This window comes from Schistocerca piceifrons, chromosome 2 (genome assembly GCF_021461385.2).
Source record: "Schistocerca piceifrons isolate TAMUIC-IGC-003096 chromosome 2, iqSchPice1.1, whole genome shotgun sequence".
Classification (NCBI taxonomy): domain Eukaryota; kingdom Metazoa; phylum Arthropoda; class Insecta; order Orthoptera; family Acrididae; genus Schistocerca; species Schistocerca piceifrons.
This window is the reverse complement of record NC_060139.1, coordinates 485,211,515-485,232,159: the sequence shown is the minus strand read 5'-3', so window position 1 is coordinate 485,232,159 and position 20,645 is coordinate 485,211,515. Positions and strand designations below refer to the sequence as shown.

Sequence of the window (20,645 nt, the reverse complement as noted above, 5' to 3'; positions counted from 1 at the left end):
ACAGCAACGTGAGTAACATTACTAGGCTGTCAATGCCCCCTTCCCTTTTCCCGATTTCCATCACACAAAAATGCCCAAGTGGATTTCGCTGAATATTAGGTGTGCACAGTGTAAGTTCTTGCACAGAAGAAATTGTAAGTTTCAATTATTACTCAGAAGGTTGTTATCTGAAACTGAGCGAAGATGAAATTCCTATTAGGAACTTAAATGTTGACCATATAAAAAAATTGTTCTCATTGTCTGCATCATAACTGCTCAAATACTGAGGTAGTGTATTTTGTTATCACTATTCTTCTTTCTTCCAAACTGATAAGTTTCCTGTTTTGATATAAATAATTATAAAGTATGGTCAGAAAATGTAATAACAGATTAGTTATAAACCTAAGACACTGTTTTTCTTCATCAAACCAAACAGGTGGAATGCTCAAGTTTTGACATGGGAGTGTAGCATCATTAACTCAATTTATCTTAAATTCAGATCTTTAAGAGAATTCTGGCTCGAGACAGATGAAAATATGATGTAGTCTTCCATTTTCATACATGTAATGTGTTTATCTAAATTAAATACCAAAAAAGTTTCCCCACAATTCAAAATTTTGTAGTTACCAGGAAATGCATATTTGTAATACTGCTGCATATTGTGTTAAAATTTGTAGCCACAATTAAAATGAAATGGAAAACACAGTGCAGCTCTTCCAGACACTGATGTCAGTTCCATCTTTGCACACTGAATAGTTTGAGTGTTGACTGAAATGTACAATTACACGGAGTTACGTGCAAGACTGCTCCGCACCAGCATGTTATCCTGCCGAAGTGTCGATCCTAAAATAATTTTCAGCAGACTGTAGTAGCCTAAAGTCACTGCCAGAGTTATATCTTTCCACCATTCCCAATAGTCTTTTACCTGGGCCGAAAAACTGTTACATGGATTCACAAATCAGTATGGCCTTTGAGAACCCCTCTATTGGTAAATCTATCAATTTTTGCGAGATGATAGCTGCAGTCTCAGTCTGAATTTCAGATGCTGGGATCAATACAATCGGTTTGCATACTGATCATGCGGCAGCAGAATCAAGTCCCTAGTCAATTTTACCATTTGGCAGTCAGTCTTTGCGTCACCTGCAATACATTTGGTCCATGGAGTAGCAGACTCTGATTCACATGACTGTCAGTAATGTGGGTCGGTAAGCAGTCCATCCATATTTGTTCCCCATGAAATGATTCTTATCAATACCAACACCTGGGATATTTTTCTCTCAATCATCACAGAGTTAATTACATTTCGAAAATGAATTTTCCAATGGTCTAAAAAGGAAAGTTTACGATTAATGTTTATTACTTGTTTCGAAATGCAGGAATGAGACATGGACTTTTAAAACAAAGACTGATCAGAAACAGTGGGCTGCTCAGCGAGCAGTGAAGATATGCATTTTGAGAACTGCTAGAACATTTTAAAAAATCCAACAAATGAACAAGGAAGAGCCTGTTTGTGACAGATGTAATCATGGCTGTAATGAGAATGAAATGAATGTAGGATGAATTTGTATCCACGTAAATGGATGGTAGATGGACGAACACAGTTCTTTGGTGGATTCCAATAAATATGAAAATTTCATGTTGTGATCTCTAAAAATCATCTGTAACATTCAAAATAAGCACTTTCACATTCCAGTCTGGTTGATAGTGTGAAAATATTTTTCTCGTAAAATTCTGTGTATTCAATACTCAGGTGGAGAAAGGGATTAGGGTTAAAGTTTTGTTTGAAGTACTGCCATGGGGGGTGGGGGGTGAGTGCAACAATTAAATGTGGCGCTGTTGCTTAGCAGTAAAATTGATTGCACTTTGTCACTTTCTAAGACTTATTCACCACACACTGTTATAAATGTCCTTAAGGGAAGTGATGAACAAAAACAACAGTGACTACTGGTAAAACCTTGCTTTTAATTGACCACGCTACCAGTTTCACAACTTACAGCCATATACTCTGGTGCACCATACATATTTAAGAACTGAAATATAATTACAACTGTACTGCAGATTTGTGTTATTATGATTATTTGAAGACTTACACTCACAACCATTTTTACATTAATGCATCTCAGATGAACCCAATAGCCTTAGTCAAGGCATTGTTGTTGTTGTGGTCTTCAGTCCTGAGACTCGTTTGATGCAGCTCCCCATGCTACTCTATCCTGTGCAAGCTTCATCTCCAAGTACCTACTGCAACCTACATCCTTCTGTATCTGTTTAGTGTATACATCTCTTGGTCTCCCTCTACGATTTTTACCCTCCACGGTGCCCTCTAATACTAAATTGGTGATCCCTTGATGTCTCAGAACATGTCCTACCAACCGATCCCTTCTTCTTGTCAAGCTGTGCCACAAACTCCTCTTCTCCCCAATCCTATTCAATACCTCCTCATTAGTTATATGATCTACCAATCTAATCTTCAGCATTCTTCTGTAGCACCACATTTCGAAAGCTTCTATTCTCTTCTTGTCCGAACTAATTATTGTCCATGTTTCACTTCCATACATGACTACACTCCATACAAATACTTTCAAAAACGACTTCCTGACACTTAAATCTATACTCGATGTTAACAAATTTCTCTTCTTCAGAAACGCTTTCCTTGCCATTGCCAGTCTACATTTTATATCCTCTCTACTTCGACCATCATCAGTTATTTTGCTCCCCAGATAGCAAAACTCCTTTACTACTTTAAGTGTAAGTCAAGGCATTGACATTCAGAAAATATTGTCAACATTAAAAAAAAAATAGTCAAACGAAAGCTACTTGGGAAGATTTATATAATATCCTCTACTAATGTTGTTGGGTAGATCGAACTGCTACACTGGTCATTCAATGCACATGCAAGAATCTGTAAGAAAAAGAAACAGTGCTGAAGGCTAAAACCTATTTCAAAGATATAGCTCAAACATAGTTAACGGTGGAAATAGTGCAAGACCATAGGTACAAAGCAGAATAAACTAACCAGATTGCTTTCTTACTATCTCAAACTAGACACAGAAAGCACAGCTTGCAAGAATAGGCCCTGCCTTCACTCCACCAGGAAACACTGACTGCGCAGGTAAATAATAACTATCATGTGGATGCTTATCACAATGTACATGTGACTAAAAATGCCAGGTCACTCCTTTACAATACAGTTAACTGTACAAAACTGTTTCCATTGATAACTATGTTTGAGCTTTATCTTTGAAATCAGTTGTAGGCTTCAGCACTGTTTCTTTTTCCTACAGACACAGCAACATTGGTAGAGAATATTACCTGGACCACCTTCCCAAGCAGCCTTCGTTAGAATGTTGGGTGCACCTGTGATGAATTAATGTAATAATTTTTGCGAGTATAAGTCTTCAAATAATCTTTATATAATAGCACAAATTTGCAATACAGTTCATAATTATATCCCAATAATTAAATATATATGTTGCACCTGAAGATGCAGATGTAAGGTGTGAAACCGGTAGTGTGGTAAATTAAAACCAAGTTTTACCACCTACCAAGCTACAAAAAATGGATCCAATCAACACTGTGGTGTGAGAGATCAGTAACCAGATTCCTGGACCTTCCTCATCAACTCAACATAAATGGTTATAAATGGGCAGATATTTACTGGCAAACAAAGACATGATTATGACAGTGAAGTGGAGAACAATAATGCAACAGACCACAAGACAATTAATTTTTTGCTTAATAATATCCATAAGACCAATGACAATTGTATAATTAAGAGGCTGATAATAAACATTTGAATTTTCAATTGCTCGCTAAAAAAGAGAGAGAGAGAGAGAGAGAGAGAGAGAGAGAGAGAGAGAGAGAGAGAGAGAGAGAGAGAGAGAGAGAGTAGCTAGGGAAAATTCAATACACGATTATGTGAACAAAGCACGAGTCATTTTCATGTAATTTTAAATGCTGTTTTGATGTTGCATACCCAGTGAAGGCAATAAAAGTTCATGTAAAAAGTAATATATGGATAACACAGGACATAAGAAGATAATCAGAGGCTCTTACTGAGGTAAATACAGCAGTAAAATAAATTGCAGCTTTGAAACCACATGAAAGAAGCTACAGGGAAATTGAACTATTAGGAAAAAAAAAAACTAATAGATGACTCGAATGTTAAATATGTAAACGTAACAAATTAAAATTATTTGGAAAGTTATTAATAATAATGTAGGCACAAGTGAAGGGGAAACTGTTGAAGACACCACACAGATTACTAACATTTTTGTGAACATTATATACAGGCACACTGCAAAGACTGATTAAAAATTAATTGGAATACAAAATAATGACGTAAAAGACCCCCAAAATCAATATATTGCCCATTTATATCCACTCACCTCAACATAATGAAAACATCCTGTCATTAAACATAGTAAGAAATTAAAAAAATTAAAGAAAATAAGTGCACTTGAAAAGAAAAGAATAATCCCGTCGTTCAGATGGTATCTCAGATATGGTCGCATTAAGAAAAGGTCAAACAACGAAGAGTTTCTGCTAACTAATATCACGAATATTTCATTTAGCACAGGAATATTCCTAACAAATCTACAACTGCTAATGATAATCTTCAAACAGAAAGCTGAACCACAAGACATACAAAATTACATAGATGTCACAATGTTCTCGAACTTTTCTGAAATAATTTGTCATGAATGAAAGGCTATTTTATTTGTGTGAACGCAATAAAACATTCTAATCTATAGTAAAATTAATGAATGTAAACTCTGCACAAATATTCTTAGGTTTCTTACACAAAAAACAGTTGTTAAAATGATGATATTTGGCAGTAATATTTTAATGCTTTTTAAAATTTTATTGAGAAGGTCTCTGAAATAAACAGAATATTTTTTAGAAAAGAAAGAAAAATAAAGAAAATAGGAGTTGACAATACTTTGCAATAGGATATCAAAGCATGCACAGATTTAAAGCCAATAGTTTACATACAAGGGTTAGAACTTCAATAGTGGCAACTATATATTTACAGCTCGTACAAAACAAATATGCGTTTTAAAGTTTTACTGACATTCAAAGTAGTCACCAGCATTGTGTACAACCCATTGCCAGCGATGTGGAAGTCGTAGGATACTCTTAGCAGTACAAGTTGCGTTGACAGTTCGAGCGGCGTGGTCTTTTGCCTGACGAATTTGTAGCAGTTCTGAAGCGAATGCCGTGAAGTGTTTCTTTCCTTTCGAGTTGAACTTACGAGGGCTTAAGTCAGGGGAGTGCAGTAGGTGGTGTAGCACGTAGCAGCCCCATCAGTCAAACAAATCAGTAACAGCTTGCACTGTGTGTGCTTGAGCATTGTCCTGCAAAATGATGGTCAGGCCCTGCAGAAAGTGACGTCACTTCTGTCTCTATGCTGTTCATTTTTGGAACACAACCTACAACCAGCTTAGAGACAGAAGTGATGACACTTTCTGCAGGGCCTGACCATCATTTTGCAGGACAATGCTCAAGCACACACAGTGCAAGCTGTTACTGATTTGTTTGACTGATGGGGCTGCTACGTGCTACACCACCTACTGCATTCCACTGACTTAAGCCTTTGTAAATTCAACTCTGTTTCTAAATGGAAGGAAACACTTCATGGCATTCGCTTCAGAACTGCTACATATTCGTAGGGCAACAGATCGCACTGCTCAAATTGTCAAAAAAACTGGCACTGCCATAAGTATCCTATGACTTCCACATTGCTGGCAACGGATTATACACAATGCTGGTGACTACTTTGAAGGTCAGTAAAACTTTGAAACATGTATCTATTTTGTATGAGCTGTAAATAAATAGTTGCCACTATTAAAATTCCAACCCTCGTATTAACAGTTTTTTAAAATGCTAACCATTGCTTCCGTTTGATGGGATTGATAACAAGTAACTTCTCTATGGAATTACTAAAGGGACTCAACAGTCTGTCAAAAAATTATTGCTGTGACAAAATAATTGAAAGAATAGTCACACTTGATTTTTGCCAAACTTTGAATTCATGTATCTCTGTTTATTAAAAAGAATTTTTACCTCCTTGAGCTAGAAATCATGGCAATGTGGTAACACACCAGTAGGTCAAGAGAGATATTTAAATATGATGACAACATCCAACATTTACATAACATTATATAAAAATACTAACAGATGAAAATTTTCAGAAAGATTGAACAGAATACTGCATCTTACTCGGCAAAGCCAAAATAAGAAGTCAAAAGACCTATTTCATTGAATGAAAGTTATTCTAAGATAGCCACTGAATGGAACATGGCAACTCGATGGCTAATTACATGTCGTCATTACTTTCTACCTGAGCACTTGCATCAAACTGTTACTAATCTATTGTCCACATGTGTAATTTCTGAAAAATTATAACAACATAAAATGTTTCACTGGAAAGCCAGAAAACAAGTGGCTATGAAACAAAGTTAGCAGCATTAAATAAATAACTTCCTAATTTATACACAGTATGCAATTCATTAATATTCCCTTAGTCAAATTCGTCCTTCCTATCATGTCTTCTTTGTCACAAAATTCTACATACTGCCTAACAGCAAAATACGCTGATGCTGTCTTATTATCGTCATCATTATCATCATCATTACTGCTGCTGCTGCTGCTACTACTACTACAATGTTTTATCAGCTATTTTCTCCGGATAAAAAATTAAAGCTTTTATCTCTCATGCCTCTCTCTATCTGGCATCTATCACTCCTGACTGCAACTACTTGTTGATTTGATTACTATTAATTATTGTCTATCAAATTCATAATAACATCCCACCATCTCATTCTCTTGCCTTTCTGTTCCAAACAATTATCTAATTAAAATTCTTTTAACTCTTGGTCTTGTCCTTGTCACTTCCTTTTTCCTTTTTCAAAACAAATATTTAGGTCAAGTTACACAAAATCTGCACCATGCAAGAAAGTGACCTTCAATCCTGCTAAGGGATTTGGGTGATGATCATAATGTAGGCTGAATTAAAAACCTCTATTATATTAATGTTTCTTTCTTCTCCTTCGCCATGGGCATTTTTCCACTTGCATATTTGATGTGCTGTACTGAACTGACAAATTGCATGCTGTAATAGTTTTATAATTGATGTTGGTTCAAACATAGATAAACAGTACAAAGGAATTTTAAAAATTAACAAGAAAAATACTAATGTGGGCATTTTGAGATAAATATGCATAAATCTGCAGCCAATTAAAAACTGGTCAGCAACTGTGAAAAAACTCGTTTTGTTTTCAGACATTACCTAGACAGTAAAGCTACATGAAATGATAAGATATTTTGAAGTTCATGTTAGTGATCATACCTTGTCCTCCCCATTGAACTTATAATATTTATTTGTAGGCTCAGCTAAACTTGTAACAACACAGTATGTCTTGCTTTCCAGATGGTATGTAGCAAAGTGAGGAGTGCACCGTAATGGAACTTTCCTAACAGGCCATGGTGCATCATATGACAGATGAGTAGGCAACACACAGATACGGAGTTCAGCCTGTTAAAGAAAGAGATACTTTAAATTTGTTACATGTATTATTATTTCTGCATTTTTCACACACACACACACACACACACACACACACACACACACACACACACACACACACACACACACAGCAAATTGAACTTTGCACAGATAACTCAAAAAGATATCATATTGTGTTATAGTAAGACACAACTTACTGTTCGCCCCAGTAATGAATTAATTCATTTTTATGACACAGTGTTACTAAAAGTTTTGGTTACATACAGCCTTTAAGTCATTATTATAATTGTCTCTTACCACTGTACTAAACCCTGGTTGGGCAACTGGTGGTCTACGGGCCGGAATCAGCCCGTGACTGGTCTCAATACGGCCCACGTGAGAATTTTTCAAAGCTACTCTTATTGTTTGTCGGCTGGGGTTGCCTATTTCATTGGTGTATTGCGTTTTTCTATTTTTTTCTCATTTTAACATTAGCAAATAATTCTTGTCCATTTTGGATCAATTGGAACACTGCTGCTGTTGAAACTGATGGTAAGACAGCTGTTGTGAAACATCATAAGTAAAGGCTGATATGTAAATAAATGTAAACAGCTGATGGGATGAAAATAAAATGAATGTATTTTCAAAAATGAATGTTTTGAGATGTAATTTGTTGGTGTGATATATTGAGATAGGTGTGCCATTCATATTGGCGACTCAGGTTGTAAACATTAAAGTCATGAAAGCTTCATTTTTGACTTTACACACTAGAATCACTGCCGTCGTGCAACATAATGAGGCAGCCCGCAAATTCAGGTAAGTGTGTGAATTAGGCCCACTGGTCCCCAAAGACTGCCCTTGCCTGCACTAAACCTTATCACCCATACAGTGAATGAAAAGGTTAGTTAGGATCAGGAAGAGAGAGAGAGAGAGAGAGAGAGAGAGAGAGAGAGAGAGAGAGAGAGAGAGAGAGAGAGAGAGAAATTGATACTGATATATCCACTATTAAGATTACATTGCTTTTATTGCACTGTTTAAGACTGCTACATGTAGGGCAAGCTTTTTGAACGAGGCACCATTCTCACCACCACTGATGGAAAAACTTACAACAGGAAAAAAAATCCTAGTTTCCAGGAAGAACATAATGGTCCACAGGCTAGAGGAATAGTTTTCTACCTCACATTTATTATGTGATTGATTCCTCAGTCCATTTGTTGATACTTGACTTCTGACATGCACTTCACTTCACTTCAGACAATCCATTTCCGGAACACCAGTTCTAACAGAGGCGACTGCTGTATAGGTCTGCGCTACCCTTAGAAATAATTTATCTAACTATGTTTGCTTTTTGAGCTTTCTATACAAGTGGAGTAGTAGCGTGCCATTCACGAATATTTCTTTTGAAACGTCCAGGATCTGGCATTAAGCACTGAATGCAACAGAGAGAGGAGGAATTTTGCTGATGGCACCTTGGGGTTGTACTGCACTTGCAAACGCAGAATAGGTTGTCTTGGGCTGGGTGGGGTGGGGGTGGGGGGGATGCATGTTGCAGAGCCAATGCTTGGCAACAATGTTATCATATAATGTGCCACCAGCTGAATAAACACCTTATCTGAGCTACCATGCCACCCAAAGAAACAGAGTTCGAACTCCCCGAAGAGAACGAGAACTGTCAGGTCTGCAAACAAAGCAGCGGGATTCTCACATTCCCTTACCAGCTCACTCTAACTGCAAATGAAGTAACTATTTACCGTGCGCTGTGTTCGTTACTCCAGTGTGTGCTACAGTGAGTTTTAAGGTTCAAGTAACAAGTAAATATGTGAGATAATGCAGCAGGTGATTCCCTTGCTCTCTGAACCCTTCAATTTATGGAACTTTGAAGAAAAATTAGAAATCAAGAGAGTCAGTAGGCCGACTCCTGTTATGACAATTTTTCAGATAGTTAGAATGAAAAGTCGTCAGTTCAACAGAAAATTTAACTCTGGACTGTGCAGCACGCATGAATGGCTGTGTGGCTTTGATTTGAAAAATACCTTATATTGTTTTCCTTGCCTATTATTTGGAGGAGAGCTTTCATGGACTGAAGGCAGATTCTATAACATTCAACACCTCCATGACAAAATTAGGGAACATGAATTTTCTTCAGTCCATGCAAATAATGTTTTGAATATGGCAAGTCTAGGCAATGAAAATATAACTACCCAATTAGACAATGGATACACAAAAGAGCCATGGCATTACACAACCAAAAGTTAGCAATAATAGGTACATACTAACTTCTAATTATTAACTGTATACATGTCTATGGTGTGCTGAAGTTGCCCTTAGAGGACATGATGAGAATGTATCAGCTTCCAGCTCTGGCATTTTTAACACACTGATTAATTTTAGTGCAGAATTAGACTCTATATTAAATCACATTTAGAAAAAGAACAGTTTTCAAAGGCACCTCCAAAACCATTTAATATGAACTACTCCAACACATACTTCAAGTCTGCCAAAAGGAAATTAAAAGATGAGGCATTTTTGGCTGTAATAAGCTGATGAAACCAGTGATGTAGCTTGCGTTTTCCAGATTGTTATTGTACACAGGTAAATCATTAATGACCAACCAGTTGGAAGATTATGGGATGTCATAGCATCAGAAAAACATGATGCCCAGTCCTGCTTGGCAAACTGTCCACACAAACTAATTGCAAAAAAATATGATGGTGCAACCATCTTGAGTGACTTGTCAGGTGGAACACAGGTTATGTTAAGCAAAAGTCTTCCAATGCTCTGTGTGTTCACTATTATGCCCATTGGCTGAATCTCATTACGCTTAAAGCCACTTCAATAAATAAAATGTGGAAATATTTTTTACTAAACTTTAGGGAGTTCACAACTTCTTTTCAACACCTCCAAAGAGAACAGCAATTCTCGATGAAACAGTACAAAAATGACTGAGATGTTCAGTGCCTCTCAATGGAATTCCCAGTCAAGGAGTTTCAACACTTTTCGAATAAAGGGAAGATATTATCAAGTGCTTGAGTAATATGAGCAATCGGAAAAAATTGTGTAATGAAAACACCATTCTAAAAACCTGCAGCTCAGCAATGACTTTAATGGCTTAGTTGTGATTTTAAAGGATGCAAGCTCATTTTCCGGCTCTCATTTTTTTATAAAATTATGACTCCTGTGGGTATTTTGTATAATCAGTTACAGAAAAGGGACACTGTCAAAACTTGCACACAAAATCAGCTAATAGCTTTTGAGTGTGACATTACAAAAATTAGGGAAGGAGTGAATGAAAATTCAAGAGATTTGGACAAGTATCACAAAAGAGGGAGCACTGAAGATGGAGTACTGACATATAATCTGGTGGGAGAACAAAATAAGTATGCAACATTATAAGTCAGGAGGAAGGAAGAAAAAAAAATCAAGTTCATTGGGTACCTACAGGGTGTTTCAAAAATGACCGGTATATTTGAAACGGCAATAAAAACTAAATGAGCAGCGATAGAAATACACCGTTTGTTGCAATATGCTTGGGACAACAGTACATTTTCAGGCAGACAAACTTTCGAAATTACAGTAGTTACAATTTTCAACAACAGATGGCGCTGCGGTCTGGGAAACTCTATAGTACGATATTTTCCACATATCCACCATGCGTAGCAATAATATGGCGTAGTCTCTGAATGAAATTACCCGAAACCTTTGACAACGTGTCTGGCGGAATGGCTTCACATGCAGATGAGATGTACTGCTTCAGCTGTTCAATTGTTTCTGGATTCTGGCGGTACACCTGGTCTTTCAAGTGTCCCCACAGAAAGAAGTCACAGGGGTTCATGTCTGGCGAATAGGGAGGCCAATGCACGCCGCCTCCTGTATGTTTTGGATAGCCCAAAGCAATCACACGATCATCGAAATATTCATTCAGGAAATTAAAGACGTCGGCCGTGCGATGTGGCCGGGCACCATCTTGCATAAACCACGAGGTGTTCGCAGTGTCGTCTAAGGCAATTTGTACCGCCACAAATTCACGAAGAATGTCCAGATAGCATGATGCATTAATCGTTTCGGATCTGAAAAATGGGCCAATGATTCCTTTGGAAGAAATGGCGGCCCAGACCAGTACTTTTTGAGGATGAGGGACGATGGGACTGCAACATGGGGCTTTTCGGTTCCCCATATGCGCCAGTTCTGTTTACTGACGAAGCCGTCCAGGTAAAAATTAGCTTCGTCAGTAAACCAAATGCTGCCCACACGCATATCGCCGTCATCAATCCTGTGCACTATATCGTTAGCGCATGTCTCTCGTGCAGCAATGGTAGCGGCGCTGAGGGGTTGCCGCGTTTAAATTTTGTATGGATAGAGGTGTAAACTCTGGCGCATGAGACGATACGTGGACGTTGGCGTCATTTGGACCGCAGCTGCAACACGGCGAACGGAAACCCGAGGCCGCTGTTGGATCACCTGCTGCACTAGCTGCGCGTTGCCCTCTGTGGTTGCCGTACGCGGTCGCCCTACCTTTCCAGCACGTTCATCCGTCACGTTCCCAGTCCGCTGAAATTTTTCAAACAGATCCTTTATTGTATCGCTTTTCGGTCCTTTGGTTACATTAAACCTCCGTTGAAAACTTCGTCTTGTTGCAAAAACACTGTGTTCTAGGCGGTGGAATTCCAACACCAGAAAAATCCTCTGTTCTAAGGAATAAACCATGTTCTCTACAGCACACTTGCACGTTGTGAACAGCACATGCTTACAGCAGAAAGACGACGTACAGAATGGCGCACCCACAGACTGCGTTGTCTTCTATGTCTTTCACATCACTTGCAGCGCCATCTGTTGTTGAAAATTGTAACTACTGTAATTTAGAAAGTTTGTCCGCCTGAAAATGTACTGTTGTCCCAAGCATATTGCAACAAACGGTGTATTTCTATCGCTGCTCGTTTAGTTTTTATTGCCGTTTCAAATATACCGGTCATTTTTGAAACACCCTGTATTTGCAACCTCTCTTCTTCTACCACAGAAATTCCTCACTTACTCTTCCAGTTTTTCAGAACTTCTTTCAGAGCTGCTACTGAATGCTACTGGTTTTTGAAAACAAAGAAACTTAGAACAGCACTCTCTGTTATTTATGGAAGAGAGAAATTTTTTCATATACATACTTTCTCCTGTGTAGGCCGACGCCTTTTAGTATTGTTACGAGTTGCTGCAGTGACAAGAGTAAGTGATTGTTTATATCATGCATTACAAAAGCCTGGGCAGTGCACCAATTCTCTCTCCTTTCTTAATGTATTTCTTGGTGAGGACACTGCACCACCATACTGTTTGGCCACAGGCTGTAACTGAATTTTAACAATCTGTTGTTCACTCATTAACACATAGCTCTGCAATTACTAATCAGCTGTACAGTTGCTCTGTTTGTATTTAGTTTTTTTACTGATTTTTATTTTAATGGTTCTCCATTTTTCAATTTATTTTGTAGATAATACTATTTTTTCCACATTATGATATGAAGCCTTCAAGTTCCTTAGAACTTTTAAGTGTACATTTCATCAACACATTTCTTACATAATGAGTCTTATCCTTACTCATCGCTGCTGGGCCAGAGCCCAGGGAATGCCTCATTGTTTGGGTATAGGAGTGGCTGGGCACCTACTGTCTTGGCACACAACAGTTGGTCTGGAGGAGTCTGCAGAGTGAGTTGTAGGTGAGTGCAACATGCACAGTTAAGCACCAAAGCATGGAAAGTAGACATGGACATTAATAATTGTTGGTTCATGCTGGTTTTGTATGAAATGAGACAGCATATAATATTTTACAGTAACTAGACTGAATCAGGAAAGTAATGAATAACTCAAGTGGAGTTGTGGAATCATGAGAACGCTAATAATGTACTGTAAATTAAATTCAGACATCATAAGGACTCCTATGAACTTAAAGTATAATTAATACAGTGTCTAGCACAAATTGTTACAGTTCAAAAACCCTTTTCATTATTTTTTATGTGTTACTGACTTACTTATGTGGAGTAGTGACAGCTGGAGTTTGATAGGACTTTTGTCACTTAGGCACACTGTGACGAAGCAAGCTGGGATCTTTTTACTTCCTCTCTTGTTTTGCCATCTGCCTCCTTAAATTCATTTTATTTTCATTTTTGCCTAATTACCATGAACATACATAAGTATAATCTGAATTTCCATAAAAGAGAAAGGCTGGCCCTCAGTCTTAAGGAATAGACAACCAGGTCTAATTTTGTGCTTAGTTTTGTGTATATAATCAATTTCCTAATTTATTTACACTATTCTTAGTTAATATCTTTTGTTATAGGGTGAAATCAGTAATTGTTTTGTAACTTAAATGCTATTGTTGACTTATAAACAAACATAAATTCTGTACCAATTATAAACACTTGGAAGAAGAACTACTAGTATTCTTTAAGTATTTATTTGGTTCCATTCGAAAACATATTAGCAAAGCCAGCCCTTAATTAATTCGAAAAATAATCATCAGGTTTGTCAAGAAGCATTGTTTGCATAACTATATCTGTTAATTTCATTATTTAAATAAATAATTCATCCTAACCTTTGTGACAGAAGGAACCATTAAAAAGGACAAATTTTTTGATGTATTCATTTAGTTGAATGACTTATGTTTTAATTGCAATTTCTGTAAATGAAACACAGAACATTGTATAGTTTCAGTACTTATTATTGTGAGGATATATAAAGGCCTGATTTTTGGTCCTGAGACGATCAGTCCACGGCCGATTTTCAGACGGGAAGTCTGTATAATCTGGTGTGACAATAATGCATTAACTTAACAGTGGAATTAATGTAACACAAATAGGTTGTGTGTTAAAACAATAACTGTGTCTGTTCAATTTATTTCAGAAAAACTGCCACACATACCTTATTATTCTGCAAGTACTGTGAACTGTGTGGTTAGGTATTTACTGCTCATAGATGTTCAACAGTAAACTAATGTAGCAGTATGCTGATGTTTGCCTGCAAGCTATTAGTGAGGTTTATCATTTACCATAGTGAACTGGCCATATAACTGTGTAATATAGGGGTTGTGAACAGTGAAAGTAAAGAACTGTGAAATGCAACTGTGCAACTCAACTGTCAGCTACATCATTTACAGTAGTCAAGTGTTGAACTTCCCCACCCCCCATTTTTCAGCCAGTATAACAATGCAGTACGTTAACTCCAAGGGCTATCAATGAAGAAATAAAGAAGGAGAGCATCACGTGTGGTGCCCTTTCGCGTGAGGTCTATTATGACAATATTTGGACACAGTAAACAAAGACTTGCGAACATTGAACAGTCGCCTCAAGAACAGTTTAAAAATACAGTGATTTTAACTATGTGAGTGCATGGTACACGTGGCATTGGAATTTTGTCAAGGACAGTGAACAGACAATATTATGGAAGTGTGACATTCAATTATTTTTGAAATATCAGAACTGATGTAGCCACCATTAAACAGGGAGGTGGAACAGCCAATCAGCGAGTGGGTTCTATGGAAGCAGCAACTGAGTACAGGAGCAGCCAATCAGCATACAGGTGGACACAGCCAACCGGGATAAACAAGATGCCTCACTAAGAAAATTACAACTTGCAGTAACCGTGCAGATGAAGAATCGAGATAAAACTGCAGCAGCAGGAGATGAGGGAATAAAAATAAGGTAATTCACAGCAAAAGCTGTTTTATATTAAGTGATACATAATGAGTGGCCTTAAAGTACACAGCAGTGTGATGGGGGAGAATGGATAACATGAGAGTGATGTGATTGGTAACAAAGCTGTTGAGGTTAAGTTTTTAAATGAACAGAAAGACTTAACGGGTCTGATAATGGTTATAAATCTGACATGAATGTAACTTTGAATGATGGGGATGAAAGTCCTATTGCAGATGAGATGATAAAAGCATCATATACATTGTGTGGTGATGTGAGTGAAATGGACGAAAACAGTACTGAAATGGGTAAAAAAATTGTTAAGGCTAGGGGGAAGGGGGGGAGATCTAGTAGCAAAAGTCAGCAAGGGCAAAAGTTTATGGCAGATGGAAAATTGGAAGTGACATTAATGCAAAATATGAATAGTATGAGTATGAAAGAAGACATTAGTAGTATGAAAAAATACATTAGTAGAGTGGAAAATAAAACTGATAGCATAAGACCTGACATTGCTAGCTTAAAGGATAAACTGAAGAACGAAATTAAAAAGGAAATTGAGGTAATCAGCTCTAATCTTTCAGGATTACTCACTTCAACTGGTAATCACTAATCTCAGAAGATTTCAAAAGTTCCGCGAAACGTACGCATTCAATAGGGAAAGAAGGCTCTAAATCTGTGTCCTATGACACTTGCAGTTTTGCTGCACATTCAGCAATATCTTCAAGTGAACTGTTCTTAAGGTTACTGAAAACTGTGAAGGAGTCCAACAGTGTTCCAGAGCTTTCCTTCCTCCTCACTAATTCGGCGTACAAGCTATCCAGTACTGGGAGAAATGTTTCAACTTTTTTTTTGCTTCCAGCCAGAAAAACTTCTTCAGAGTCTGCTTCTTCGTCGTCATGAAGTTTGCGTTTTTGTGATCCTTTATGGCTGCATTCATAGTCTATATCAGTCACAATCTACATGGATTTATTTTTATAATAGTCGAACATGCGACGAATAGGTGCAATAAACCCTACAAGTGATTCATATAATCCATGTACTATTTTAGTATCAGTATTTACAATTTGCAATTTCAGATTTACACTATTAAAACTCTGGAGTATGTCCTACCAAACTGTCATGATGAATATTGTTTCTAGTCTGCTGAGTTGATTCAATAAAGCTGAAGCCTCATTTCGCACAAGTTGTTTTTCAAACATATTATTGGCATATGTGTGAGGGCATTGATAACGCCCTCCCAGTTTTCATACAGACTTGCATGTGCTTCCTCTCTTGCTGACCAACGTGTTTTTGATAAAATTTTTACCGTTTTGATTCCTGGTTTCATGAAGGAAATAGGTCTATCCTTGCACTGTGTAGAAGCAGAGAAAAAATTATAAAGGTTTAGCAGTACATTGAAAAATGAACATGCTTCCCGACAACAGCTTGCAGCATAGTGCCAACTAAATTCAAAGAGTGTGCTGCACAAGGCACATAATGCGCTTTCGGATTTCGTTCTTTAATGTGTGCCTGCAAACCACTGTAGGTTCCTCACATATTGCTTGCATTGTCATATGACTGGCCTCTACAGTCTGTAATATCAATGGAATTTGTAGACAGGACTTTTAGTACAGCCTCAGCTAAGTTTTCGGACTTGTGTCCTAGGTTTGGTAAAAACAGAAGGAAGCGTTCAACAGGTTCACCATTCTCGTTCACATAACTTAATATGAAAGATAATTGATCAATATATGAAATGTCTGCAGTAGAATCTACTATTATAGAGAAATATTGGGCCTATCTTAATTCACTTATGATAATTCCCTTTATTCGTTCAGAAAGAAGCTCTATTATTTCATCACAGATTGTTGAAGAATGATAACTTGTATAGCCCTGCCCTGGATTTCCATATTGTTCAATGTGCTCTGCGAGAAAAGGATCAAACTCAGCTTTAAGTTCAACAGACATCATAAATTGACCATTATGTAATGAATGGAATCTTTCAACGTTTCCACGTAGGGGAAGTCCGCGACTTGTTAGCTTCTTCACCACTGCAAACACCCTTTTCAACACATTGTGCCAGTACATTTTTTCTGTCTCAACATACGACTGAAATGGTTATCTATTGTTCCAAGTGACTTTTTTCTTGTTAAGAGTGACAACTCAGAATTTTTGTGTTCAAGTGAATTCTCATGGTGAGGCAGAATATTAGAAATATTTTTCCAGTCTGCAATACCATTAGTAGCAATTGTGGCCTTACCTTCGAACAGTTTACATGGTGCACAAAAAACGGCACCAGTGCTACAGGAGTATACTAGAAAATCAGGCGAAGTTGATTCACCATTTAAAAGTTTATGGTAAAATACATTTTTGTCCAAATATCTGGTTTTATCACCTATTGATCTTCTTGGATTAGAAAAATCACCGTTACAATTTCAATTAATGCTATGTTGCAAGAGAATGTCAATTTTTGATTCATTGACACATCATTCTGCAGGATCATCACTAACAAGGTTATTTCTTTTTGTAATGTCTGACTCGGCACTTAGTTTTTCGTGAAACTTGAAATCAGAAACAATTTGCTTTTCTTTTTTGCGCCTTTGCTTTTTTTTATATATATATATACTGTTATTCATGTTAAGGCACTTACAAAATTGGCAACCAACAGTCAAAACAAAAGAAAAAAAAATGTAAATGGAAAGAAAGAAAGACTGTATCCAGTTCCAATCGTACTACACCGCACATGATCACACAAGATTGTTAATTTAAACATGACATACAAGCACAAAGGTTTTTCCTTTAAACACAGAGCAATGAACTGAGCAACTCAGTTTACTCAACGTAAGTGTGCTATGAAAGAACGACAATGCAGAATAATTTAATTTCATTGTTGCCTGTTTCTCTGTTGTCAGTGAACAATAGAAGCACCCCTGCCGGCTGTTCAATTTATTTGAGAAACAATGTCACACATACCTTATTACTCTGCAAGAACTGAACTGTGTGGTTAGGTATTTACTGCTCATAGAGGTTCAACAGCAAACTAATGTAGCAGTATGCTGATGTTTGCCTGCAAGCTATTAATGAGGCTAATTTACCAGTAGTGAACTGGCCATAAAACTGTGCAATGTTAGGGTTGCGAACAGTCAAAGTAAAGAACTGCAAAATGCAACTGTGTAACTGTTGACTATGTCATTTACAATGGTCAGTGTCGAACTTCCACCCCCCCCCCCCCCCTCCCCATTTTCCAGCCAGTATAACAATGCAGTATGTAGACACCGAGGACTATCAATGAAGAAATACAGCAGGAGAATGTCACAACATGATTAGGAACTTTATTACCATGATATGTGACCTCAAGAGTAAAGCTACTTGCCAATGCTGTCAAGATCACAAGTACAATGTCAAACTAAAGCAATGATAACAAACTAAAGAAACCAGGCAGAGAATCTTTGACAGCAGCTTTTCTACTAATAACATGAATTTTACAGAATAGATAGAACAACTGAAGTATAAGTATAATTTACGTGAACCTGAGTACTACATAAACTTGCCTTTCTATTGAAATAGAGGAATCCTTGTGGACAATTAATGTTATGAAATGGTGCAAAGCAAGTGACAGCTCCATCAATACTCATTGGATGTGTTCGAAGTTCTCCTCTCGATGTGAGAAACAGCCAATGGGGGTATGGACCACATACAAACACCTATAAAAGAAAATAAATTTGTTAATGGGCCAATTTCTTTAGCAAATATCAATTATTTATTTAATACAGAAATTATACCATACATTTAACCTAAATGTAATAAAATGTGTTTCAGCCTGAAACAAAACATTCAGAAACACTTTATCTGTTAACAGTTTTCACCTTTTAAGTGTCACTCTATCAATACAGAAATGAGTACACAGCTGGGCCCCAGCATCCAGAGACAGTCTGTGTGCTTGCGTGCATGCATGTGTGTGTGTGTGTGTGTGCACGTGCGCGCGCGCGCGCGCGCGCGCAATGCCTGTACTAAACCATTTTAAGTGATCACAGATAAGTAAGAAATGGAAATAGATGCAAAATTGGAAAGCTAAAGCAGGAAATCGGAAAAGTAAATTATGAGAATTTGTTTAATAACAAAAAGCTTTTTAGCTTTAGAGCTCCACATGCAGAGTCTTGTTTCTGAGATTAAGAGAATAGTATCTGTGCTGAGCAGCAATTACTTAAGTCAGAACCAGCATAGCAGCAGAACTCAAGATTCCATAAATGACTTTTTGGATTAGGGTGATGTTCTTAGTTGTACAGGTTCAAGACCAATACAGATTGTGCTTGTTATGTGTGGATCCAGGAGAAACTGGTCAGTCAAGGAACAGTTGAACATTGCATTGACCGTGATAACAAGCTTCAGGCCAGTGCCCTTGGCTACAGTGGCACTGAGGCAACTGGAGCAAAGGTTATCGCACTTTTGATTTGTTCCTATAGTGTCGACTGGGATCCCCAATGACACAGTATCTTTCAATATGGTTGACTGGTTAGTCCACATTCATCTGGGTGTGTATACTGAACAATGCTGTTATCGTGAATCTCTGGGCAGAAGGTGAAAGATGGTACTGACCACATGCCTGCCCCATATGTCTCAAAAACTGGTTTCAAGTCTTGTCCATTGTTGAAAATACATCAGAGCTAGTACGGAATGCCTTGTCTGTTGGGACATGGCCAGTCTTCCTTAAGAGGTCTGGACCAGTGCAGAGACTGGTTTTGCTGCCATTGGGAACTCAAACTTTAGACAGATAATAGAGTCTCTTACAGAAACAGCAGGCAGAATAGGAAGGAAGGCCATTATCCAGCCCATATGCTTGCCATGAGGTCTCGATCAAAGTGTGGAGAATCCTCTGGTTTGGAGCCAAGTGGAAGGGTTCAACCAGAGGCTCAACCTATTCTGTGATGATCTTAGATGTAAATCCTTGACCTCCATTAATTTTTAGGATAGAGAAATCATCCCACAGACCTGATATATTCCATTCTAATTTCAGAGAGGAATGATTTTACACCCCACTTATTACAGAGAGCAGCATTCATAATGGTAGAGCCGAGAAAGTCAATGTTACAGTAGAGTGTTTATTAACTGCAGAAGCATCCTTGGAAACATCCCACAACTATTCTAAAAGTAAAGCCTCCAATCCATTTTCATGGAAACTGTAGATACAGGAAACATAATAATATAGTTAAATAGAGCAAGATTTCAGCTAATAGTAATTTTTCCACACAGTCACAAACAACTTTTATGTCAAAAAGATTTACATCTCAATGTGTTAAATCAGGACTGTACAATGTATGTGGTAGGAAAGTCCAATCAAATTTGGAAATTAGTTTAATGGTCACAAAACTGTAGTGAAGCTTGGAATTATGTTCAAAGTGGAAGTTTGTCTTTTCTGGCCTGCCTGGAAATTTGTGTTTCCAGCCTAAAGATTGTCACCTTGTAAAATTCTGACTCGATAGTTGCTTCAGCTCCAAAACAATGAAAGTAACTATA

At 37.5% G+C, this 20,645-nt stretch overlaps 1 protein-coding gene across 6 annotated transcripts in view; it reads right to left on the bottom strand.

The window, feature by feature from the left end:
• Positions 1-20,645, bottom strand: part of LOC124777949 (cleavage and polyadenylation specificity factor subunit 1) — a 299,452-nt gene that overhangs the window by 59,165 nt on the left and 219,642 nt on the right. For all 6 annotated transcript variants that reach the window (XM_047253499.1, XM_047253500.1, XM_047253504.1 and 3 more), the window contains 2 exons: positions 18,683-18,835; positions 7,331-7,516 (listed from right to left, as the gene is read on the bottom strand). In XM_047253499.1, the coding sequence (XP_047109455.1) occupies positions 7,331-7,516; positions 18,683-18,835 (339 nt within the window). The remainder of the gene's footprint in view (positions 1-7,330; positions 7,517-18,682; positions 18,836-20,645) is intronic.